Source organism: Penicillium expansum, assembly GCF_000769745.1.
Source record: "Penicillium expansum strain MD-8 chromosome Unknown contig294, whole genome shotgun sequence".
NCBI lineage: Eukaryota > Fungi > Ascomycota > Eurotiomycetes > Eurotiales > Aspergillaceae > Penicillium > Penicillium expansum.
In genome coordinates this window covers 163,089-187,223 of record NW_015971224.1, presented here as the reverse complement: position 1 = coordinate 187,223, position 24,135 = coordinate 163,089, and the positions used below count along the sequence as shown (strand labels likewise).

Sequence of the window (24,135 nt, the reverse complement as noted above, 5' to 3'; positions counted from 1 at the left end):
TTTTCCATCTATTCATCGTCCATGTCAAGATCGATAGCGTCGGGGTTGGCCTCGGCAGTAGCTGGCTCTTGGCCAGCAGGTGGAGGACGGCTACCACCCTCCGGACCGCTGCTGGCAGCCACGAAGCCAACTGGGGCACGAGCTTGACGCTCCAATTCCGCCATGGCATCTGCGCGCCGTTGATCATCGTCGCCTTCGCCTTGTTCGCCTGTCTGCAGTTGCTGTTGGCTTCTGGCAATGGCTTGCGATGCAATGAAGTTGACGTCGGTGCTGTAGATAAGGTTAGAAAATGTGTCATTAGATTTATGCTGGTGGGAATCACATACTTGTATTGAGCTTGAACACTTCGCTTGATACGAAGCATCTCGCCGAAAGTATCGTCGTTTCCGTGGTTGACTTCGAATAACTCCCACTTCTGCCAGAATGGAGCGTTTGTCCGGGGATCGCAGAATTGAGATGCGTGGCCATAGATCGCGCGAGCACGATCGATTTCGGCAAGACGTCGCTCCATCTCGGCGAATTTGAGGCACATTTCTTTGGCCTCCTGGTCGGGCAATGCGGCAATGGCGCGCTCGTAGATCGGTCTGGTAGAGGTGAGGCCGAAGTTGGAGGCCGATTTTGTGATGTAGAATTCGAACATCTCGAAGCGGTCCTCGTCAGACACTGCCCGAGTTGCACGCTCGTAAATCCGCATCGCGTGTCGTGCGAGACCGCGCTCTTCTTCTAGGTTGCCGTACATCAGGTACAGAGACTTGGCAAACTTGGGGGGACAATCCTCCAAGGCCTGCTCGAACAGGTCTCGGAGTCGCTCAATACCGATCTGTCGGTCCACAGCCTTGGTCAAGTACAAGTTCCAGAGCTCGAATGCAACCGGATACATGAAAAGATCTAAGCCTCGCTCGTATACCTTGAAAGACTCTTCGAAGTACTTGTTTTCTTCCAAGAGATTGGCATAATTAACGACAGTTTGGGGTGTGGCAATGCGAAGCTCGAAAATCCGCTCGTAGACCTTTTTGGTTTCGTCCAGAGACGAAACACTCTCGACGAGATCAACATAGAAACTCCATAGCTTCCAGCTCTTGTGGATTCTTTGCTGTGGAGACAGTGTCTCGTCGAAGTAGTCCACCGTCGATTTCTTCGGTGCCTGTGTCGCCTTCGCCATGATATTGACCGCTTTGTCGAAATTTTCGGCGCGCAGCTCCATTTCGGCCCATTCACACCAGGTCTCTGCTAGTTCAGCCACAGACTTGAATGGAACTTTGACAGCCTTGTCGAAAATGACTCTTGCAGTATCCATGTCCCCGCCGTTCTCATAAAGCCTAGCATAATTAACCCAAAGCTCGGAGAATTTCCCAAGTGCTTTCTTGGGGTTAATTGCGGCAATAGCATCTGTGTAGGTGCGGACGGCTTCTTCCTTGTTATCCCCCCAGAGTGCCACTCTCTTTTCCCATTCGATGACGTTGTGGGGGTTCTGGCGTAGGAGTACATCGTTCACCAAGAATGGTCTGCGGTCCATCAGCTGCTCGAAGCGCAGCATGCGGAGGTCAAGATCAAAGTCAGCATCCTCGTCGGATTTGCCCTTGTCAGAGCGGAGGGCTGCGCCTTCCATCAAGCTTCCAATGATAGACTCCTCGAACTCGACGTAGGAGTCGAAGATCAGGGTGAAATCACGAACCGTCATGACAGTAGTGATTCCTTCCTCGAAGACATCCCGTGCCTTCTCAAAGTTGCCCCTGGTGATCCAGTATGTGGCCAACCCGGCCCATAGCTTGCCTCTCTGGTCGGCAAAGCGCTGGATACCACTCCGGAGGATGGCGTCGACATCAATTCCGACCTGAGGACCGGTCTCAATCTTCTTGGCCTTGGAGACTAGAAGATCAACCATCTCCGACCATAACTGGAATGGACCCTTGCCATGTTTGGACTTGAATCGTGGGTCGTCGAGAATATCCATGAATTTCTTCACGGCTTCCGTATATTCACCGTTGTCAACGAGAAGCTCTATGTAATCCTCAATGTTCTCGGGGTGAATTTGCATATACCGAGCAAAGATCTTGATAGCAGTCTGACCGGAAGCAGACCGAGCGAAGCCTTTGTACAGTCTCCAGATTCGGTTATGCTGTGTTACCGGCAGAGCGCGAAGGGAACGGTCGAAGGTTCGTCGAGTCTGGGTCACCATGGGCTGCTGGAGCAGGAAGGAGAGGTACATTTCCCAGATGCGCGGCATCTTGTTGAGAAGGATCAGCGCTCGTTCGAATAGTGCGTTAACTTTCTGGTATTCGGCGCGATAGACCGTGGGGTTGCGGCCCTTCAAGTGCTTTGTTCGGAACTCCAGATACTAGGAAAGTCAGTAAAAGCAGAGACTTTGACTTTTTTCTTAAATGTCACTTACCATCTTCCAGAGCTTGTATGAACGCGGTAATTGCTTGCAAGCGCGCTCCATGACCTGGTAAAAGCCATTATATTAGTGATGATCTTTCGCGACTGGGTTGTGGTGGGTGAGAACATACAAATGCTTGCTCATAGAGCGTGCCATTTTGCTGTTTAAATTCGATATAGGCAAGCCATGGCTTGACACTGCTAGCATCGCGAAGCAGATCCTGTTCGTAGATGATGTCTTGATCAGTCTAGCGATGAAATGCAAGTAAGCTTCAAGTTCAAACGGTCCAATGGTTCAAAACTTACGATCAAGTAGAGGTCCGGCCGGGACGCAGATGGTCGATCCATCTCTGCGTGCTGCCGGTGGGATCTCGGGGGCAAAAGCGTCCCTGGCATTGCGCCACTCAGTCGAGCGAAATCCAATTACACGATCAACGTGTCAGCATAAAGGAAAATTGCATAAACAAGAAGCTGCTAGCGTGCGCGTTTAAAGCCAAACCTGTTGACGGATGAGGTTCCCACATTGATCGTGGCACGTGATTAATCTGTATCAGGTGGGCGGTGGAGCTTTATCGGCGTCATACCAATGTGGCCGCGTTGCTCTAGCTAAACAACAAGGACTATATTGTGATCTTTGTTCTGCCGCAATCATGTCCGGCGCTGTGGTGAGTTTATTGTGGAACTGGAATCTCATATTGATTTCATCTGACATCTGTTCAGGGCCGAGAGCCAGTATTCCCAACTCGCCAATCATTGGGGTTGATGAAGAACAAGCTGAAGGGGGCGGAGATTGGCCACAGTTTACTAAAGAGAAAGAGTGAGGCTCTAACAAAGTAAGATTTCTGTGTCTATATTGCTCGTTAGAGATATGCTAACCCTCTATCCGACAGACGTTTCCGAGGTATGATGCGACACATTCCCGTTCCCCGCCTTATCAAGGTGCTAATCATTCTTCGACAGACATTACACGCCGCATCGATGAAGCCAAACAAAAGATGGGTCGAGTCATGCAGATTGCTGCCTTCTCGCTGGCCGAAGTGAGCTATGCGGTAGGCGGAGATATCGGCTACCAGATCCAGGAGTCCGCCAAGCAGGCTCGTTTCCGTGTGCGAGCCAAGCAAGAGAACGTCTCCGGTGTCCTTTTACCTACATTCGAAAGCTATACGCAGGATGGCGTCAATGACTTCGGCCTGACCGGTCTAGGAAAGGGAGGACAGCAGATTCAACGCTGTCGGGAGACATACGCACGGGCCGTGGAGACATTGGTAGAACTGGCAAGCTTACAGGTATGCATTGTATCTATGCAGTGGACTGGGATATCGCTCACCAATTGTACCAGACTGCATTCCTCATTCTGGATGAGGTGATCAAGGTTGTCAATCGAAGAGGTAAGTCAATTTCTCATGGATTGTGGCGGCTTACGGCTGGTAACTAACTTGCATGATATAGTAAATGCGATGTAAGATTAGAACTCAGCATTCGGTCCTTGTGCAGGATACTAACATATCTTCAATAGTGAGCATGTTATCATTCCTCGAACCGAGAACACTCTCAAATGTTTGTAAAGTCTACTTCCAGTGTCCCTTGCACAGGCTAACCATTCTAAAGACATTAACTCCGAACTCGATGAGCTCGACCGAGAGGAATTCTACCGCCTGAAGAAGGTTTCAGGCAAGAAGCAGAGAGACGTTGCCGCCGCGGACGCCGAGCTCCTCGCGGCCCGGCAAAAGGCAGCAGAAGAGCAAGCAGCAAACCCAAAGGTACCTGATGCTACTGCTATCTTCGCCAAAGAGGAAGAGACGGTAGATGTCCTGGGCGAACAGGAAGACAACGATGTCATTTTCTAGACTGCTATTTGTTTCGTATTGATACTCTTTTCTTGTTGACGTCTTCTTTGACCGCGATATGTACCACTTTGTATGCTCATACTCGTTTTAGCCTTATGGCTCGTTTCATCTACTTTAGGAAATATTGAACTTCATGTGATACGCAATCTTGACGCATTGCTATAGCAAGAGAACAGTGATAAAGCTCTCCGGATTTCTAATACACATGTACTTGAGACAAGACCTTCCAAACGCCAGAAAGAACAAGACCGGGATATTTTGTAGGGTGCAACAAACCACCCACGACTACTGTCGCTGGTAGGTAACGCGAATCGCCTTGCCCTGGTCGCCCATAGGCATGCCCGACGTAGCCTCCTTGGCGCTGATTGCTCCAGCCTCGGCCTCGTATTCGACGAATGCAATTCCCTTGCGCCCAGGCACCAATCTGACTTCCTGGAATCCCTCGAACCGCCCAAAGATAGCAGACAGACCTTCCTGGGTTGCGTCGTCTGGCAGTTCCCGCAAGAACAGAATCTTGTTGGGTGGGAGGTACTCGTCGGGAACGACAGCGGTTGTGGCAGCAGTGGTGGGCTTGAGGCCGGCACCTTTGGTGGTCTTGGCTGGGCGTGCAGGTTCGACAGCGGCAGCAGGACGCTTGAGTTTCTTCTGTGCTTCGAGAGCCTCGTGGGCTTGTTTGCGCTCTGTAAGAGGACGATTATTAGCATGGATTGAGTCTTGCATATGGTGCGCCAGCGTCTGTTCAACGTACCTTTCTCAGCTAAGCGTCTCCGCTTGTGAGCCTCCAGTTCGTCGCTGCCACCCTCCCGCTGGACTGTTGCATCACTAGGTGTCTTCGCGTAATCCAGCGCCATAGGCTTCTCAAAGAGATCGAAGCCATTGATATCCTCAATAGCGCGGGTCGCGGAGTCGACGTTGTCAAAGACGATGAAGGCCTGGCCCTTTGCTTTGAGGTTGGTCTTTGCGACGACCTCTAGAATGGTGCCATATTCGGAGAAGATCTCCTCCAGGGCATGCTTCAACTGGTCAACCTTAATTCGTTCGTCTAGATTCTTGACCTAATCAACGCAAAGGAATCCGTCAGTATGGTAATGCGGGAGCGGAGTGGTGATATGATGGAGATAGAGGGGGAGGGACAGGCGCACATATACTCTGCAAAGACTTGTTAGCATGGGAATAGATTACACAGATATAGTATAGTACTCACGTGGCATTTGGAGGAATGCCAGCTGCGGAGACGGCTGCCATGTTTGCGATTGTTGGAGCTCTGGAAACCAACGAGGTCGAGCTTCCGGTTGACTTGAGGCGGAGGAGATGAGATTGGGTGTAAAATAGAGATATGTTGCATAATTGTGGGCCACTATACATCAACTAGCATCATTGGTCTAGTGGTAGAATTCGTCGTTGCCATCGACGAGGCCCGTGTTCGATTCACGGATGATGCACTTCTTTTTTTAGTTTTCTTTTTTGTTCCAAGTTCATTTTTATCTTTTACCAATTGCCACACGCAAGTGCCCCACACACACCCTGCTTTTTGTATCCATTTACTCCATATGGGACTGTGCACCTATTATCTTTAATTAGGTCTTCCCATTTTGGTATGGCTGATGCCCAATTTATGCATAAGGCATGATAAAGTTCCAAAGGTTACATTTCTAATCATCAACTTTGCGTTTTGCGTATTGTCGATCAGGCCTCTCATTTTATTAATAGAAAAGTAAAATTCCGTACCTGGGTATATACTCCGTATACGCGTGGACTTGAAGTGGACTTATGTAGATCAGGTAGATCAAGGCCAATATTTAAGCGTTGGGTGTAAATGTAAGGTTTGAAAGGAAAAGATAAGATAATTCTGAAGGGGACACCCGTGGCTATGGAGTCTTGGCATGTGCTTTGGGGTCCACCTTTCTGAGACCTGCAGACGGATCTCCGTTCTGCTAGTTCAGCCTAAGGGGTTGCGTACTTGTTTATTTCGTATCTCTCAATCCCCTCCAAAACCCAGACTATGTATTCATCAAGAAACTAGCCGGCCATCTGGGCCCAAACAATATGTATCTCACATCACTACTATCCCTCGCAGCCCTCGCGGGCACAAGCATAGCCAAAACACCAGGCTGCGGCGAAGACATTCCTTCCAATTACCCAAAAGCAGGCTCAAGCAAGTCCCTCACTCTCCCAGACTCAGACCGGGAATACAGATTGTTCATTCCCGCCAACTATGACAAGGACACGCCAACAGCGGTATACTTCTCCTTCCACGGGGCATCGCGTGACATGATAGAGGAAGAATCTCTGTCACAATTTTCAAACCCATTCTTTAACCCCAACGGAATCGCCGTCTACCCAAACAGCCAGAATGGCTACTGGCTCTCCAACCCCTTTGCAGAGACGTCGCGCCCCAACGATCTAGACTTCACCAACGATCTGCTCACGCACCTGGAAGAAACCCTCTGCATCGACACGAGCAACGTATACGCAGCGGGCAAGTCGAATGGCGGTGGTTTTGCCAGCGTCATTGCATGCAACGCCACAGTTGGAAGCCGGTTTGCGGCCTTTGCGGCTGTTAGTGGGGCTTGGTACGATACCGACGATATTAAGGGTGTGGGGCCTTGCGCCCCCGCTAAGCGGGATTCAGGGTATCCTTTCCTGGAATTCCATGGAACGATTGATACGACAGCGCCTATCGATGGCGACGGGGAATCCAAGCTGCCTGTCATTGATATCCTGCAGGCCTGGGCGGCCCAAAATGGTTGTGCGAACAACTCGCAGCCAACCAGCAACATAACTGTCTTTAATGACCCGATTGTGAAGCATGCTTCTTGGGACTGTAACGGGCTGACAGGTATTGTTCAGCACTACCGTGAGAATGACAATGGCCATTGCTGGCCAAGCACTGTTGGCAATGATGACTATATCCGAAATGCTGCACAGTGCCCGTTGGGCAAGTCTGAATTCAATGCGACTCAGTACATATTTAACTTCTTTGCGGAGGATCACTCGAGCAAGCCTAGCGCGACAAGTACTAGCACGAGCACGAGTACTGGCTCAACACCTACGAGTACTAATGGTACTCATCACAACCAAAGCCCGGAGATTTCACACCCCATGTCCTTCCATGCTTTGTATCTTATATTCTCAGCTGTTGTTATTAATTCGATTGGTATCTAAGTTCCACGGTATTTCTATGGAACTGTTGTCTATCCCTCCAGAGAAAAAGTGACCTTCAAATTATCCACCTGATCCTTCAACTGTTTAGGCGAAGCAGACCAATCTTCGTACTTGACAATCTCAGAATCTGTCATAACAAACAGGTATTCCGCAGTGCTTGATCGGACCTAAGATAGCCAACTGTTAATACCATAAATCTACAAGTTTGAGGTCTAACGTACCCTTGGGAAAGGATGTAAAAGCAGTCCAGTCATCTTTTTCAAAACACCATTTCGTAACGAGTCAATCCTTGATAATGCAGCATAGACTTTGACTGCAGCTTCCAATCGAGCTATATTTGCAGTTCTGAAGTGTGCTTTCTGGACTAGCGTGAACAATTTTCGGAAACTAGAGAGAAGGAAAATGTTAGAGGATGATGTAGATATACAAGCAACAGAAGACGAGTTTACAAACCTTGCATCTGAGCCTTCCGGGATGACAGGGATGTAGCTGTCAATTAAAAATGCAACAAACTCGACGGCAGGAATGGCAAAACGGTCATCTTGAAGGTTGTCACTCAGTACTGTGGAGAGATCCTGCAAAAATATCATCAATATCTCCTGGCGTCGTGGTTCGGCTTGGGAATTGAGGAACTGGGTCAGAGCTGAGCGAGATGCTCGGACGAGACCTTCTGCTCCTGAGATAGCAGAGGTAGCCAGTCCTTGCAACAAAGGAAGCCGAAGCCACTCAATATCGTGCAGAGTAAGTAGCTGAGCGAAGTATTCCTGTGATGAAACATGACTGAAGTGCTCGAATTTTCTGTTTCTGTTAGCATCCGTTTTAGAAGTTTGCTTTATTGGTAATTGATTACTTTTCAAGTGGGGGTAGATCCGCTGCTGATTCCCAGAAGTCTTGTAGAGAAAGCCATGCTTGGAGTCTCACTTTGTCGAGCTTTTCGCATGCAAGACGGCAAAGACACCCGACTAAGTTTTGAATCAGTGGTGAGCGTGATGCTGCGTCCGATTGTCTCTGAAGCAAAACGCCGACTGCTTGGATTGCCTCCACTCGAATAAGAGATCCAATATCACCTCGTCTGTCAGTGGTATAATCATTCAAGAATTCGACGAAGTTGCTCGCAATTGTATCGGTGGCAGCTAACATTTTGTTAGCCCATGTTTGTACCAGCCAGTAAAGAAGAGATATTGAACATACCCATATAGGGCAAGATACTAGTGGCCAAGCATTTGACAGCAGCAACTCGTTTCTCGATGAGCTCTTCCTTCCCGGTGTAACGAAGAATCTCAGTGACGATGTCTTCTTGGACATCACTTTGTGCTCCGAGTTGTTTGAACACTGTACCGAGTGCTAGAATTTGACCGCGACCTGCTGGCAATCTCCATGAAGTACGGAGATGAGAGAACCAAGTACGCACGGTTTCTTCCTGTTTTGATGGCGATAAGAGAGGAAACAGATGTGCCAAGGCGGTTGAAGATGTTTCAATCGAGACATCATCGCTTCGAGAAACACAGAGGGACAGAATTTGGAGTGTTCGGTTCAGAAGCGGTTCTAAAGGCCGAGCCAGACCTGTTGTGATGGTAGACCGAGAGAGCGAGGAGATCAAGCAAGATGATGCCTCCGCTGTCAGCTCAGGGCGTGAAGTCTGGAAGGTCAAGTCATCATCGGTAGGGCTTGATGCAGAACCAAAGATATCCCAGATATTGGCCACTTGAGAAGAAACAGCCCTGGCTTCCGGGGTATCTCTCTTCCCCGCTGATTCTTCCCATTGGGAAGTAAAAGCATCGACTGTGGCAGCAATAGACAACAGACAGCCATGCCGTGATTCCACATCATTCCGAGAAATGCTGGAGAACATTTGCAGTAACTTGTCCAGGACCAGATTCATAGTCTTGAATAGCTCCTGCGTACTCAAAGTTCCAATGGACTTGGCCGCATGTCTTCTTGATTCGGCATCCGGAGAACCAATACCTCTCCAACCCATCAAAGCGTCCAGAAGTGGACTCCAGTAAATCTGATCTAGAGACGCTGTTGCTTTAGCAACATCAATTAGTGCACGAGAACGTCGTGCAACGGCATGGTAATCCACAACCTGCACGAGAGGAATTCCCTGCGCGATGGTATCAGGATGGCGACCAATCAACTCTTGTAGCGCAGCAGACGACCCGCGTCGGATGTTCCCAGATGGATCGATACAGGCAGCACAGATGAGTTCCACAGCCAGCTTTTGCAGAACATCGACCTCTTTCTGGCCAGATTGCGATGCCACTACCTGGGGCTGCAACGCCAGGAGTTCTCGAGTTGTATACTTTCGAGACATGGCCCAAATACCAAAGCATGCGGCATCTCGTACACCAGTTCCCACGGAGCCACCAGTAGAAGACCTTTGCTCGAAGCCCAAACCAGACACAAGGGATTGAAGAATCTCAGGGAGTTGGTGAATAGGAGGTGCCCGGCGGAAAAGTAAATGTGACAGTGTCAGGATTAATCCTTGCCATCGCTGGGCATCGACTGCACTAAGATTACGTTTAAGGGCGTGTGTGCCAATTTTCCGTGCTTCAAATGGCGTCACGAGGGAGCCATCGTCTTTTTCGAAGAGGATATTCTCTCCCAGGGAGCCAATGACCGCTTCGATGACCTCAGTTCCCATTTCTGGGTCTAATTTCAATGTGATAATGCTGAGTGCTTTACTCGCGGCAAATCGCACAGGTGTATCTTTGTCGGCCAAGGAGACCAAAAAATGATCAATTGCATCTTCCAATATGGTCGATAACTGATCATCTGTGATGCGGGCATCACCTCGCTCACTTAAAGATAAGGCCATGACCGTGATGTTGCGAAGGATCTTGACAACGATCTTTCTGGCCAACGCCGAAGACTGGATTGTCACAGATACCGGAGACTTCCCTTGAAATACACTGAGGGTCTGCTGGAAGACATAATTGATCAAGGGCGCAAAGTCCTCTACCTGACCTGATGCGCACAAGCGGGCAATGAATGTGAGGACCCCAATACAGGCATAGACAGAGGGCGATTCGACATTCTCCGCCGGCTGGATTGCAGCAAATGCCCACTTCGTCAGACCTGTAAGCATACCGAGAGCTTGCATGTCTCCACGCAAAGCCAGCCGTGCCAAAAGTGCTGTGGCTGCCTCGCGTTCTTTGCCCGACGCACCAATATAATGCAATGACAAGGAAAGAAGTGACCTGGCAAGCATAGGAGTCTCAGATGGCAACCAAGTCAACTGTTGCAGATTGTCGTAAGGGACCGGAATGTTATCTGATGATAGAGATGACAAGTCAAAGGGAGCAAGCAAAAGATGTGAAAGCCAGACCAGCATCACATAGCGTTCTTCCCAGATGAGTCGCTGGATTTCAGATTCGGCCAGTTCTCCAGAATTAGATGGCTGGACCGCATCCCATTCGATGAAGGCCCGAAGCATTGAATCAAGATATTTCGGCTCATTATTCAAGAACCTACTAATCACTTTGACGCCACGGACTTTGCAGAAAGTGTAAAGTAACCTGCAAATGGCTCTTGGCAGGGGATACATATTTCCTGTCTGGGATGACTTCGCCAAAACAGAGCCATACTGAGTGCGATGCTTGATCAGATATGCTAGAAAAGCGTCCACTAAAGGAGGCAGCAATGTCTGCAAATGTGGATCTAAGAGTTGAGGCCACTCTTGAAAGGGTTCAAGCTATATTTATCATTAGTAAATATGCACAGAAATATAGTCAAGAGAGAGAACTATGTGGTGCTGTCTTACAAGGCTGACAAGCTTATTTGTTTTGGTGACCGGTGCCCATTTACGTGGGGTGCGGAGGGGAGTGCCAGTTTGGGCTCTCCACAAGAGCGAGGGCAGCTTTGCGGAAAACTCGGACACCAAATCCCCAGAGGCCCGTTGAAGCTTCACGTCTCGATCTTCGGCGGCATCCATGATGGAATGGTTGATGCAGTGCGTCTTGAGGATTGCAGTGTTGGGAATAGCGTCAACAGCGGGACCGGTCATGTGACGCCTGCGTATATGACAAGTTTCTCATTTCGTTCATTGGGTGTCTTTTTAGATATCTTTTTAGATATTCTTTGCCCATATGGGCTCTTCTTGTGTCTACAGGTAGATAAGAGAGAAAGGAATATGTTATATTCATCGTGTATATGATATATTTTGTAGCGTCTGAAGCTGTTTCGGCGGTCTCACCCTTGAGAAGCTCGCTCCATAATCACATCCGCTCTACCGCTTCTCTGGATGCCTTCGCCCAATCCACCATTTTCCAGAAATAAAAGCCCTCGATCGACACAATGATCGACTGACCGATAAGGATCCCACACCATAGCCCGAAAATGCTCCAATCCAAGCCAAACGCGAACGCAATACCCAAGGGCAATCCCACGAGGTAGTAGATCGAGAGCTGAACATAGCTACCGAGATCTGGTCGTCCCACAGCGCGCAGCAAGCTGTTGAGGGAAGTAGCCACGGCATCGGGGATTTGAACTACAGCACCCAATGGAAGCAGAAAGAAGATGTAGTGCCAGACCTCGCCGATATCACTAAATAAGCCCGGAATAACACTCCGGAGAGCAAGAAGCACAAGCATATTTGATACACCAGCCCCGAAGGCAGCAAGGACCATAACCTTAGCTGCTGTTGCCGCACGCTGGAGGAATCCTGCTCCGATCAGATAGGCAATGTGTGTGCCACCCGCAACAGCGATGGAAAACGAGATTTGGAACGCAAAGTCTGAAAGAGTCGACATAGCAGCTTGGGCTGCGAGCTCGGTCGCACCTAGCCGGGACGAAATGATGGTCATGATTTCCCATGCGAGGACCTCCGCTTCGATCATTAGCCAACTCGGGATGGCAAGCTGCAACATTGGACCCCAGCCGCGCCACATCTCGGCAGAAATGGGGTGCCAGCATTCGGAGCCCTTGAAGAAAATGACGTAGATTGCCAGAAAGACGGGCAGGAGACTGTTTGCGACCGCGACAGCGATAGGCGCACCGATGAAGCCCCATTGCAGTCTCTAGAACAGAATGGATATCAGTAAAAAGCTCGGAGGAGTTCCAATGTTAAATAGCATACCCAAACAAATAACCAGCCCATGAAAATGTTCAATGTAGAACATATCAACAGAACTACCAGACTAGCACTGAACAATCCCTGTGCTTGGAAAAATCGCTTTCCGGACTCAAAGCAAGCATAGCCGGGAGCGCCGGCGATGGCAATTTTCAGATACAGCCCTGCGAGAAGAGCCGTCTCCTGGGATTCGGACGGAAGAAGGAAGAGAAACATTTGATCCGCATTCCACCATATAGCTCCAATTGGGATTGTGAGGACGAGCATGAAAAGGGTCAGTCGCTGAACATGAAGACCGACCAAGGTTAAGTTTCCTGAGCCATATGCCTGAGGACATAAAGTATCCAAACATGTTGCTAGTCCTTGGAAGACAAAATATCCAGTGATCTGGGCAGTCATGTTGGCCAGGCTCACGGCCCCGATCTCTCGTTTCCCCAGATGGCCCACCATGAAGATGCTAGAACCGGTCAATGCATGTTGAAGTAGGAGCGATATCATGAGCGGGGCAGAGTATCGCGAGATAATTGCTAATTCTTGTCGCCATCCTGACTTCTTGGAATTGCTTGCTGCTTCTGGGTCGATGTCGCGCAGCAATGGGGAGGATTCCGTGGTCCCCTGGTCTTCGGAGATCATCGTGCAATATTTTTTTTAGGGCGCTGGGGGATCTCCTGATTCCCAACAACACAATTTTTTGTTTTTTAGATTGAGCTCATCGAAGTACAATGACAAGGATGGTTCGAAGATCATTGAAAAACAGATGGGGGAAACAAGTATTCAGCAAAAGTGGAGAGGTGACGAGCAAATCAATCCTTACATTGGTCGCGACACTTCCGTTGGCAATGGTTGCTTCACGCGTGTACTGAGCTCCACTAGCATACATGAGCATTCGTACCTGGTGTGAACCTATTATCATCTACATTTCTACGTATAGGAAAAGGTCAAAGCACGTCATTCAGTAAATTACTTGTACATGGGTCAAAGTTCACACGCTAAATTGTCAATGAGGGTTCCTCGAAAAATCGTACCATCACCGAAAGACATGCATATCAACCTTGAAATGATTATGATAGGGAGTCTCATGTTTAATTGAACCCAGTGTTTCGATTAGGGAGCAGAGGAATTGTTTCCCCAGTGGTTTATTTGATATATATATTTCAAGAGTTCTTTGTGGCAAGCCAAAAGTGATTGCGGCCAAAGAATCTCATAGATCCTTAACACGATGGCAATTAATGATCAAGATCTGGGGAACCCATGGCAGGGTCATCAACGATCGAGGCCACAAATCTGTGATCGTAGGCTTTCGCAAGTTTGGTCACAGTTCTTTTGATGTGCATGACGATGATCGCGACAGCGAGGGTGTTCCAAACATCATTATCAAAATCTGAAAGGTCGAAATGACCTAGGAACTTGATTCCTTGTGTCTGGGTTTGAGGATTGGGATTGGTGTCAAGAGAAATAACAGAAAGAACAGGTCCACAGAGAACAAGTCCCATCAATGCCGGCCAGGCTGCTTCGCCGTCATGGGGTGCAGCAAGTAGGCTCTGCCAGGTATTTGATAGCTTCTCTAATGTTTTAGCAACCTTGCTAAAGGCTTCTTTTGGCTCTTCGTCCTGATTTTGGCAGTAGATGATGTGCACAGGGGGTGTTTCCGGCTGGACTCTGACACCGGCGTCGCTCAATGCCCAGCGCAGGTATTTCTCTATCGACTTCTTGATGTAAATCCCAGGACCGATGTCAAGAATATTGCAGTAGTCCCTCACATTGCCACATATCTTTAAAAGCTCTTGAAAGGCCCGAATCGCGTAAAACTCGGAGCACTTATTGTTTTCAAGGACAAAGTGAGATTCGTTACGTTGAGTTTCGTCGTCTTTTCCAGAAAAGAACAGTGACTCTGGAAGGGTGGAGAAATCTTTCTCCCAGTGTCTGTGAATGGTTGGCATGCAGCCACGAGCAAGAAGTTGATGGGCAGTCCGCTGTTCGTCTGGTGACAGGTCGTGGCCTTGGGGAAGTTCGACTGCTTCAAGTAGGCGCTTTGCCCTTTCTCGGGTCAGCTTATTATTGAGTAGCTCATCGTCGCGCTCCCCTGCCAGAATAAAGTATTCTTCCTCGCTCTCGTAGTCAAGGTCACTTGGCTCAGACATTGACCTATCCGAATCCCATGTCATATTCTTCTTCTTCCTCTTGGCCTTTTTGGCCTTGGGCTTCAGCGGGCGGCCATTACTGGCAGAGGGATGAAAAGCAGCCCTCTTCACTCGCTTCGCGGATGGCAAGGAAGCAGAGCCACTGGTATCACTACCACCCCCATCACTCGCACTGGAAATCTTGTACTCAGGCGAGGTGGGGGGATCAGAGTCCCAATTGTCGTCCTCACTGACATCAGTGTCCTCGGGCCGCTTGCGCTTTGTCGCAGATCCCTCTGGCTCGAGTTTAACTCGCTTAGCCAGGTAATGGGACTCCGTGTCATCAGGGAAGAAGGCCCGTTTTTGGGCCGAGGCCAACTGGTGTGGAAGTTAGTAAGATGTGAGTGAGAAGAGGACTGGCGAGAGAGAGATAAACGAGGTTAAAGTGATATGATAAGCTATGATAAAGACAAGACTCACAAGCTGACCCTGTTGTTTCAGCTGAACAACCGTGTCAGGCATGGTGTTCAGCGATGAGAAGCTTGCCGGCTCCTCGGGATGGTCGAGGGGAGGAGCTGCAACCGCCGGTTGTGGCAGGACCGAGGTACCAGGAGAGGGAGAAGGATGTGAGTTGGTGGCGTGGAGAACCTCGTACTCCCACAGGAAACGTTGAATCTCGGGGTCGTTGTCCCAAGTGTCGTTGAACCAGGCTGGAGTGGATCTTGATTCTGAACTAGAGAAGTTGATGTGAAAGTCGATATTATCGACTTTGGGTCGCACCCTGTTGATGAGAGACCCATTGACAGGGAGAGTCACGTTCTCAAGCCATCTTCTGATGGGGCGGGAGCTCGATGTCTGTTGGCTCACCTTTGGAGTGGAGGGAGGGGTGTGTTCTTTGTTGCCCGGGGGCGAGAGTTCTTTGTTGCCCGAGGGCAGGTTCTCTTTGTTGCTCCAAGGCACGGTCTCGGTAGGTCTACTCAAGGCCCGAAAGCCCCGACGAAACAGGCGTTTAATTTTTGGCAGCATCTTTGGAATAGACATCGGTAGCTTGGCCTATTTCTGGAACAAAGAAAAGAGGCTGGCTGGGCAGTGGAGTTAAAACGATGTCGTGAATTGGAAGAGAAGAAGAGAAGAAGAGAAGAACAGCAGAATAGCAGAGGTCAAGGGTAAACAAGATAAACAGAGACGTGTACGTGGTTTCGCAAGAGAGGAAGGCACACGAAGTTTAGCTTCCTATTTGGAACTATTTGGGAAGGAGCAAGGTAGGGCATCCCTCGACTTGGAAAGGAAAAGAGCAGGCGCATCCCAGGATTTGATCTGCAAATGTGCATCTATCCATGTATGCATGTGCCCAATACATATAAAACCATGATCCAACGACAAGATGAAGAGATGGGATGGATTAGTTCGTATTTGTATCTCCTTCTCTCCATGCCACGAACCACTAGGACATAATACTGGACATAACGCGCAGGAATCCCTGAAGGGACCTACGCTATCTTCATAGATCTTCAAACTTCGTCATTTCTCATCAAACTCTCATCAAACTCTCTCGGAACCACTTCACGCAATTCCCATACGGCAACCCGTCCCCTCCCCCTTTTTTGGACATCAAATGCCCGACATAGAATAGAGTCATAAACCCGACCAGTCGGAAGGAAAACTTGGAAAGAAAAAAAGAACTCAAGGGAAAAATAGAGCAAGCAATTTAGAAAAACACACAAAGGAATCGAGAAAGCAAAAGCAACCTGGAGGTTTCATTAACCAGGGTATCCGGTGGTCGAAGCATGTCAGTGAGGTCCGGTCTACACCGGCACTTTAAACGAAACTGCGCTTGGGTATGTTGAAGCAATTTGAAGAGCAAGAAGTGCTGGAAAGGGCGGAAAACCCGCGGCGCCCTGAAAAAACCAGACGTGTCGGCATTAAACCCCGTATGAACCGAATTGACACCCTCGTCAACAACTCGTGACAGGTGTCCAAGCAAGCAATAAATGTCCCGATCACACATCGGTGAAATCAAGCAAAGTCAGCAGTGTAAGAGAATCCACGGAATTCTTCCTGCATGGCTTGCGAAAGTACTAAATAAAAAAGGATCGGTCAGTTACAGTTCATCTTCCAGCAAACACACAATAAGCCCAAAAGATCTTACCGGATTGAACAGGCGTCAGGACTGGAGTCACACTGGTGAACTCCTGGTCGAAGTTGCTGGTATCGGTGGGACTGCTGATTGTGGGGATGAATGGCGGGGGAACCCGCTTGTGGTAGATGTCATCCCAGTTGATGTTGCGGAAGAAGGCATGAGACATCACTTCCTGAGCATCGGTGGGACCGGAGCCCAGACGCAACTCGGGCTCACGAGTCAATAGCTTCTGGAGAATCGACACGGAGTCACGAGGCATGTGAATGGGGTAGAGAGGCTCGTCGGCAAGAATGGCATCGTAGATTTCATCCTCATCTTCACCACGGAACGGAGACTGCTGCAAAAGCATCTGGTAGATGAGAACACCGAATGCCCACCAATCCACAGCCCGTCCATACTTCTTGTCCAGCAAAATCTATAACAAAAAAATTAGCTCATCAGCACTTCGAAAAGACACAAACAAACTTGATCCCACTTACTTCTGGGCCCATGAATTCAGGAGTACCACAGAACGTGCTTGTTGTGCCACCATACCACATGTTCTCCTTGCAAAGACCATAATCGGCAATTTTGATGTGACCATCCAGGGTCAGCAAAATGTTATCAAGTTTCAAGTCACGGTAGATGACACCGTTCTCGTGGAAGTGCTTAAGTGCCAAGCAGACCTCGGCGGCATAGAATCTAAAATATGTGAGCATTTCCAACTCCCCGAAATAGGGCAAATACTAAGCATAGTACTTACTGTGCCCTCTTGAGGCCGAATTGACCACGCTGAATGTGCAGCATGAGATCACCACCACTGATATACTCCATGACGAAATAGATACGAGTTTCAGTTTGGAAACAAGCGTGCAAGTTGACAAGGAATGGGTGACGTTCCTTGTTTGCGATCAAGAAAACACGCTTCTCGGACTTGGTGCTCTCCACTTCATCGTTCTCGATAATGAATTCCTTCTTCAACACCTTGATGGCATACAACTTGCGGGAGCTCTTTGTCTCAGCCAACATGACCTTTCCGAAATTACCTTTTCCGAGAACAGCAAGGAAATTGAAGTGATCCAATCCGATGCGAGCCTTTGCCTGCGCTGCAGCGTCCTCCTTGATAGGAGATGCAACTTGCTGTTGTTGGGGAATGGGTTGCTGAATGGGCTGAGGAGGCGGCGCCATTGGATAAGCCGCAGGCTGCACCTTCTGCATAGCCTGGGGTGGAGGCTGTTGCGGGAAATTGGCATAAGCGGATGGGTCGTAATGGGCGTGTTGAGGCTGCGCAGGTGCCTGGGGTGGTGGCATGGGACGGCCCATTTCGGCTAATATTTAATTAGTACCAAGAGTCTCTCTTCAACGCATGATCGGAAATTGCATACTTGGGGGTTGCTGGGGGCTACGGAGCCCGGTAGCTGCGGCGGCAGCGGCGGCGGCGGCGGCAGGTCCTGTGGGCGATTTCGGTGCCATCTGTTGGCGCTGTGCAGCCTGTGCAGTAACGGCAGTTGGTGACTGTGGGGTCACGAAGGAGTTAGTGGCAGCGCTTACCGCTTCTGCGGAGGGTTGTCTAGGAATAACCCCGTAGGGTCCTTCCATCGGCTTTTGGGGGTAGGAGAGGGCAGCGTTGTCTTGAGCGGGCTGCGGCGGGCCGCCTGCTCGGAGGGTACGGTTGCTGAGGCCAGAACTAACAGAGGCAGACTTGTTATGATGCTTGGTGCGAATCAATGTCTCGATAATTTGGTTGGCGGCTTCCATCGTCATTCCACAGAAATCGGGCACAAGGTGAGTGCACTGAGCGTGACAGGTAAGACTACATTCTATAAAAGAGGTCAGCATAAACTAGAAATAAGCTGCGATGTCAGTGATATGCCTACCAGAGCAGCGCTTGGCATTTTTGCGTCCAAACGGAAGCAGATAGCCACAGTGGCAGCACCAGTTCGCGGAGATGTTGGAGAAGCCTTCGAATCGGTGGGGAATGCGGTGGTTGATTTTCTCCTCGTCCGGATCGGTCTCGTAGTTGGCTTTGCTGATACACTTGGTGACAACCTTGGAGTAACACTTGCGGTGGCAGGTGTACTTGCAGTCCGCACATTGCATACCGGCAGCATACTTGAGGAATTCTCCACACAGTGCACATCGCATAATGTTGTAAAACTGCTGGGTGACGAACTTATGACCCTGCTTCTCGTGAACCTCCTCCTTCTTTTGACGCACGGCACCTTGACGGTTAAGACCAATATCAAAGGGACGGCGGTCCTTCAGTTGTTTGGCTATATCCAGTTAGCACATGGGGCTGCTTATTTTAGGGTTGATCCAAGTTAGTCTTACCGAAGCTCATTTGAAGCTGAACTCGGCCAACCGGTTCCAGGGCAAACCATGAATCAATCGTCACAGACGGGGGAGCATTTGAGCTCTCGCCACCATGGTGTCCATGTGCACCATGTCCCGAGGTGCCCGGGCGTCCTCCGGGGCTAGGGCCATGTGAAGAGCCCATAGGAGAGCCGGCGTGGTCGTGTCGAGGAGATCCGCCATCGCCCATCTTATCTGCAGATACCCAGCCAGATGCGTTGAGCTCCGTCTCGATTTTCTTACGACGCATCTCCTCTGCGATATCAGAAATGCGCACCCAAAGCATACCGATCGGTACTGGACGATCTCCTGACTTGTCATAGACAGTCAATTCGATCTCGTTTGCCTTATCGATATCCATAGAAAAGCTTTCGTCCAGCCATTTATCGTTTCGGGTGGCCTTGGTTCTCGCTTTGATCGTGTCTTCAACCTTGACGACAATGTATGTCTCCGGTCCTCGAGAAAATCGCGAACTGGCCGCATGGTCCACGTCCTTGACTCCATGGATGCGCATCGTCAGCAGACCGGTCAGCGGCTTGCGCATGTTCGGGGCGCTAAGACTCTCATCTGCACGCCGATTAGTAACCATGTTGCATTATGCTCGCAGACAAATTGCCATGTTTTCATACCGTCTGGTGCATCGGCGGATTCAATATCAACATGAAGATCCTCGTATCGCTTCAACGCCTGCTTTAGAAGCTGAATCTTTTGGTTACTCTCAATGCGACGGCCCTCAGCGTCAGCTCGGCTCTTCCGGTCGCCCTCATCCTGGTACAGCCGGACCATCTTTTCGATACCGGCTTTATATTGCATTTCTACGCTCAGCTTGAACTCCAATTGAGACAGCATGAGTTGAATCTTCGGTCCGAGGTATGGAGTGTCATACTTGATCAGATCTGAGACATGGCCATTCATATTAGCATTCCAAGAGATTTAAGCTCAGCGCAGCATTTTTCGAAGGGTTTGGCAGGAGCGGTATAGAAGAACGTACCTAGCTTTGTGTAATTGGGCCTCGCCTTAGGGATCGGAGCGTAAGGTCGGGGGTCAGCGAATGGGGCACCAGAAGGCATCGAGCCAGCACCACCCTGAGGGTAGTGGCCATCACCTTGCTCCCCAGCGTATCCGTGGTCTTTGGGCGGGGGGGCCGGGCCTCCACGCTGGCCGGGTGAGCCACCTTCCTGATTCATTTGACGGATTTGTAATTCTCTCATTTTCTCCTCCAGGTAAGCGATATTTTTGCGGCCATCGCGGATGTTGGCATCGACTCTCTGTTGCACGAGGGGATTGTCGGTCGACTGCCGCATGTTACTGGCAGCGGTAATGAGGGCCTTCTCCCGCTCGATCTTGCGGAAGACCGAGGCGATCAGCTCGTCCCCATCCATGATGGCAGGTCTGACGAGGGGCAAAGAGCAAGGCTGGCTCAAAATTCAAGGGTGCGCTTGCGCCAGATCCAGGTGGGTTGTTGGTGGGAGAGGATTCGCGGGGCTGTTGTTGACAAGGGGCGCAACGGGCGCGGGTAATGCCACTTCGGAAAATGTGAGACAGACTGCCCGCGACGATCGCCCAGTCGATTCACAGCCGAGATTGAATTGATAAAAGCCAGAGCCAAGAAAAAAAAACAGAGGAAAGGCTCAAATTGGTTAAGGTGAAAAGAAAGAGAGCCCTCTAATTTTTACCCGATGGAGTAGACCCAAGAAAGAAGTCCAGGGAGTTACGGGGAGGTTCGTACTACCACGCACCTCCGATAAGGCAGTGGCGAAAAGTACTTGAAGTCATTAAATATGAACATGTGAATCTTATTAAATCATTTTAGATCCGTAGTATATCTGATGTTGCATATGTTATATATATTATATATGTATATATATTTCCATATTAGTCTAATGATATCTGTTTACGGATTGCCAAAGTCGGGCATACTCCTATGTCTCTACAGATGTATCTACAGATGTATCTACGGACGGAGTACACTACATCGTGTAGCAAGACACACCTCATACTTCCAAACCCTTTGACAACAGTGATCGACAGCCGGAATGGTCTCAACGCGCTTGTTACTTCACTTTATAAGATTGTAAAAGATTGGAATTGTCACCGCTTTGTCAGGAATTTCTCATCGGCCACAGAAATCGTGCCACATACCCCTTACTGCATACATTAAGGAATAATAAGGGATCCTAGTTTCTTTTGATGCACTCCGGAGGTCTTCGTATCTGATGACTTGGTCATCTCTCTCTTTTTGTCGGCTAAAACTGGTGATGTCACTGGTTTCACCACCAATACACACATGATGAAGGCCAAGGCTCCAAGCGATTGAATACATAGGGCATTTATCCTACATCTACCTAGGTACCATTATCACGCAGACTGGGCCCGATTATTTCATGGATAGACCTCGCATTCTAAAGATCATACATTTATCAGCCCAACAAGAGATCTCAGGAACAAACTCCCTCACGGTAAAATATATAAACTTGGCAAAATTCAAGCTCATTCCCCAGATTAAGACAATAAATAGTATGAAGCAGGGGTGAGGTTTGTCTATTGTCCGCCCTAACCGCTAGAGTATAATCTCATTCGAGAGAAAATTATTCGTTATCCGTATGGCAGGCATCAGACCATGGATTTAATGCCTTTCTCGGAGCGTCGGGGGCTATACATGCTACGCTGGACTGGTTATCGAGAGCTGAACCCCAAAGCGAATTTCCATGCAATGCAATGACTAGCTATGGCTTATCATTCGTTCGCTAATAACATCCGCATATAACCATCCGTGGATGAGATCTAAACAAACCAATCGTAGTAATAAGAGTATGCTTGGCGTCCACCTGGGCACTAGTCCACCTTCCTTATTGGGCCTGTGTCACTGTTGGTCAATGCTACGCTGTATTTGGAGAATCCTCGCAAGATAAATTTCCTGTTTTATAAGGAACAAGGACCGCATTTGGACTCTGCTTGTCAATAAACATATGTAGGCGAGTATTCTTTGATGAGGGTATAGCTATGCATCCTTAGTGGGGTCATGCATTTAAGGCCCGCGTTATGCCTTTTGTTCCTACCGACCTCAATAATCTCAATACCTAGTAGCATACGAAACACATTGAGTTCTCCTTGAGATGAAATCTAGCCATCCATCATGTTGAGCATCTGCCGCCACGGTGGGCGTGTGCTCTTAAAGCGGTTGACTTGTCTTGGATGGCCATCTGCAGTGCGATCTTTGGTCTGGCGATGGAAAGACCCGATCCACTCGCATGCAGCCTTCTCGCTAACCCGGCCGCCCGGGTTCAGCATGAATCCAGTTCCATCGGGAGTTCTTTCGTAGGTCAACCACTCGTCGAAATAGTGGTCGCCCTGAATAAGGATAAATGGATCTGCCGCCCACCCATCGGCGGCTATACATTCGATCGTGTTTATCCATTCACAGTAGGTTCTTATTTGATAAGGGCCAGATTCCCTATCGCTGCTGGTAACGACCATTCGAGTTTTCATTCCCAGGCCAATTTAGAAGATTGTGCCATCGAAATTATAGATACTTCCTGGGGAAACACTGGCAACCACAGCCTCCAGACGTGGATACCAATTCTTCAAAGTCTCTTGATCGGATGCATTGATCCGCTTTTTCTTGACTGATCGCACTTTGGACGGCTTTAGGTCATCTGGTAGGCGTTCGATGAAGCGATCAGATCAACCCATGCCTAGTGGCCTCATTCCCATCGTTGTTAATAATTTGGCTGGCACTTGTTGTGATGAGGGGTCCCATAGGAAGACAGAAGAGCTCCTTCTCCTGCCGAATCCATTCAACAAGGATGTTCACTTGTACATCATCAAGTGTATTGGGAGCTACACGAGCTGGACGAGTCGGAGGGCTGTTCAGTTGGTGCTGTACTTGATCATCGGGTGTGGCAATCTCCCGTTCCAACGCGGCAATATTTGCCCCATTTAACGACCGGAGAAGGACACAGGTCTTGGAGACGCGTCCATTAGTTGAATTAGGACCCCTGGGCATGGTCATTGTACGCTGCAAAGATGCGGATCATGAAAATTATAGACAACCGTGCGAGGCGTCTCCGAAGGGCGGTGTGTCTAAGTAATTATTAGTGCTGTTTGATAGGAACCAAGGACCTGAGCACTGTAATTCATGACATTTTAGAAGTTCACGAGATACAGACTCGACCTGAGTTCTTGGCTAGTCCAAAGTTGTTCAATTTATAGTCTGAGGGCGGGCATTTATGTTAGGAGACTCATGGCTTGGTAGACTGAAGATGAACCTCGTAAAGAAGATTGCATTGATTAAGTATCTGACCATTTATGAATAGTATAAATAAGCCTTTTTGGTCATCAAAGATAATTTGATGCCATACAATTTGGGAACTGGAGTAAATGCGGGCAGGGGAACCTTGGGAACCCGCCCCGCCGATAAGATCTCAAATTATTTCCGGAGAATTTCCTTCCCATCTTCCTCTTGCACTTGACTGTTTCTGCATTTACGATATCCATCATTTTAAATTGCATATTTAACAATGGGCCCACCTCGCCGAAAGATGCTGGCTACAGCAGAGGGAACCTTGACCCCTCCAGACGAGCTATCCGACACTCAGCAGATCGTCCGAGCAATTAAAGCCACCGGAAACAACATCTACTTGGTCGAACAGACAGACAAGAAGCAGATGCTCGTCGAGTTGCCTGCACGATTCCGCTCAGCTATCTGGATCAAGCGCAGCTCGTACGTTGTGATCGATACCAAGGGCCAGGAGGAGCGGGACAATAAAATTGGAGGGGAAATTGTCAATATCGTCAGGGACGAGAAGGCTTGGAGGAAGGCTCCCTTTTGGTATGTGTCTTCGATTAAGATAAGCCACAAACTCATTCGCTAATTGGCATTGCTTTCCCCTAGGCCCAAGGAATTCGTGAAACAGACCGTTGTAATGGCTGCTGACTCTGACGACGAAGAGGAAGAGTCTCGTGTGGGCCGAATGCCTTCTTCGGACGAGTCAGACTGAATGATCGCCTTCTAAAGGCACCAGGCGTTTGTTCAATGGCAGTCGCTACGGTACACAGGGATTCTGGGCTATCACCAATGAT

The 24,135-nt window shown here is 49.1% G+C and overlaps 10 protein-coding genes across 10 annotated transcripts; 3 read left to right on the top strand and 7 right to left on the bottom strand.

Moving 5' to 3' along the window:
- Positions 1-8: 8 nt before the first annotated feature.
- On the bottom strand, positions 9-2,727 carry PEX2_087220 (mRNA splicing protein SYF1; the record flags this gene model as incomplete). The annotated part of the gene is made up of 5 exons (XM_016745992.1): positions 9-270; positions 327-2,338; positions 2,393-2,446; positions 2,511-2,627; positions 2,686-2,727. 5 exons carry the CDS (start codon positions 2,725-2,727, stop codon positions 9-11), a joined length of 2,487 nt encoding a protein of 828 aa, XP_016601597.1.
- A 302-nt stretch (positions 2,728-3,029) lies between these two features.
- On the top strand, positions 3,030-4,226 carry PEX2_087210 (H(+)-transporting V1 sector ATPase subunit D; the record flags this gene model as incomplete). The annotated part of the gene is made up of 8 exons (XM_016745991.1): positions 3,030-3,044; positions 3,100-3,212; positions 3,270-3,280; positions 3,340-3,665; positions 3,719-3,767; positions 3,829-3,838; positions 3,896-3,936; positions 3,988-4,226. 8 exons carry the CDS (start codon positions 3,030-3,032, stop codon positions 4,224-4,226), a joined length of 804 nt encoding a protein of 267 aa, XP_016601596.1.
- A 285-nt stretch (positions 4,227-4,511) lies between these two features.
- Positions 4,512-5,471, bottom strand: PEX2_087200 (U1A/U2B'/SNF family RNA-binding protein; the record flags this gene model as incomplete). Its single annotated transcript, XM_016745990.1, has 4 exons — positions 4,512-4,906; positions 4,975-5,281; positions 5,369-5,375; positions 5,431-5,471. The coding sequence occupies 4 exons, from the start codon at positions 5,469-5,471 to the stop codon at positions 4,512-4,514; spliced, it is 750 nt and encodes a 249-aa protein (XP_016601595.1).
- Positions 5,472-6,272: 801 nt separating this feature from the next.
- Positions 6,273-7,391, top strand: PEX2_087190 (CE1 family esterase; the record flags this gene model as incomplete). The annotated part of the gene is made up of 1 exon (XM_016745989.1): positions 6,273-7,391. One exon carries the CDS (start codon positions 6,273-6,275, stop codon positions 7,389-7,391), a length of 1,119 nt encoding a protein of 372 aa, XP_016601594.1.
- A 29-nt stretch (positions 7,392-7,420) lies between these two features.
- PEX2_087180 (tubulin-specific chaperone D) lies at positions 7,421-11,397 on the bottom strand (the record flags this gene model as incomplete). The annotated part of the gene is made up of 6 exons (XM_016745988.1): positions 7,421-7,558; positions 7,613-7,778; positions 7,845-8,189; positions 8,242-8,524; positions 8,583-11,085; positions 11,155-11,397. 6 exons carry the CDS (start codon positions 11,395-11,397, stop codon positions 7,421-7,423), a joined length of 3,678 nt encoding a protein of 1,225 aa, XP_016601593.1.
- Positions 11,398-11,608: 211 nt separating this feature from the next.
- Positions 11,609-13,095, bottom strand: PEX2_087170 (MATE family efflux transporter; the record flags this gene model as incomplete). The annotated part of the gene is made up of 2 exons (XM_016745987.1): positions 11,609-12,409; positions 12,469-13,095. The coding sequence occupies 2 exons, from the start codon at positions 13,093-13,095 to the stop codon at positions 11,609-11,611; spliced, it is 1,428 nt and encodes a 475-aa protein (XP_016601592.1).
- A 593-nt stretch (positions 13,096-13,688) lies between these two features.
- On the bottom strand, positions 13,689-15,608 carry PEX2_087160 (uncharacterized protein; the record flags this gene model as incomplete). Its single annotated transcript, XM_016745986.1, has 2 exons — positions 13,689-14,960; positions 15,063-15,608. 2 exons carry the CDS (start codon positions 15,606-15,608, stop codon positions 13,689-13,691), a joined length of 1,818 nt encoding a protein of 605 aa, XP_016601591.1.
- Positions 15,609-16,598: 990 nt separating this feature from the next.
- pkcA (protein kinase c) lies at positions 16,599-20,435 on the bottom strand (the record flags this gene model as incomplete). Its single annotated transcript, XM_016745985.1, has 10 exons — positions 16,599-16,660; positions 16,732-17,137; positions 17,202-17,403; positions 17,465-18,029; positions 18,087-18,192; positions 18,253-18,521; positions 18,579-18,974; positions 19,033-19,620; positions 19,683-19,949; positions 20,045-20,435. The coding sequence occupies 10 exons, from the start codon at positions 20,433-20,435 to the stop codon at positions 16,599-16,601; spliced, it is 3,252 nt and encodes a 1,083-aa protein (XP_016601590.1).
- Positions 20,436-22,176: 1,741 nt separating this feature from the next.
- On the bottom strand, positions 22,177-23,065 carry PEX2_087140 (uncharacterized protein; the record flags this gene model as incomplete). The annotated part of the gene is made up of 2 exons (XM_016745984.1): positions 22,177-22,445; positions 22,792-23,065. The coding sequence occupies 2 exons, from the start codon at positions 23,063-23,065 to the stop codon at positions 22,177-22,179; spliced, it is 543 nt and encodes a 180-aa protein (XP_016601589.1).
- Positions 23,066-23,573: 508 nt separating this feature from the next.
- On the top strand, positions 23,574-24,053 carry PEX2_087130 (putative eukaryotic translation initiation factor eIF1a-like protein; the record flags this gene model as incomplete). Its single annotated transcript, XM_016745983.1, has 2 exons — positions 23,574-23,884; positions 23,948-24,053. The coding sequence occupies 2 exons, from the start codon at positions 23,574-23,576 to the stop codon at positions 24,051-24,053; spliced, it is 417 nt and encodes a 138-aa protein (XP_016601588.1).
- Positions 24,054-24,135: the final 82 nt, after the last annotated feature.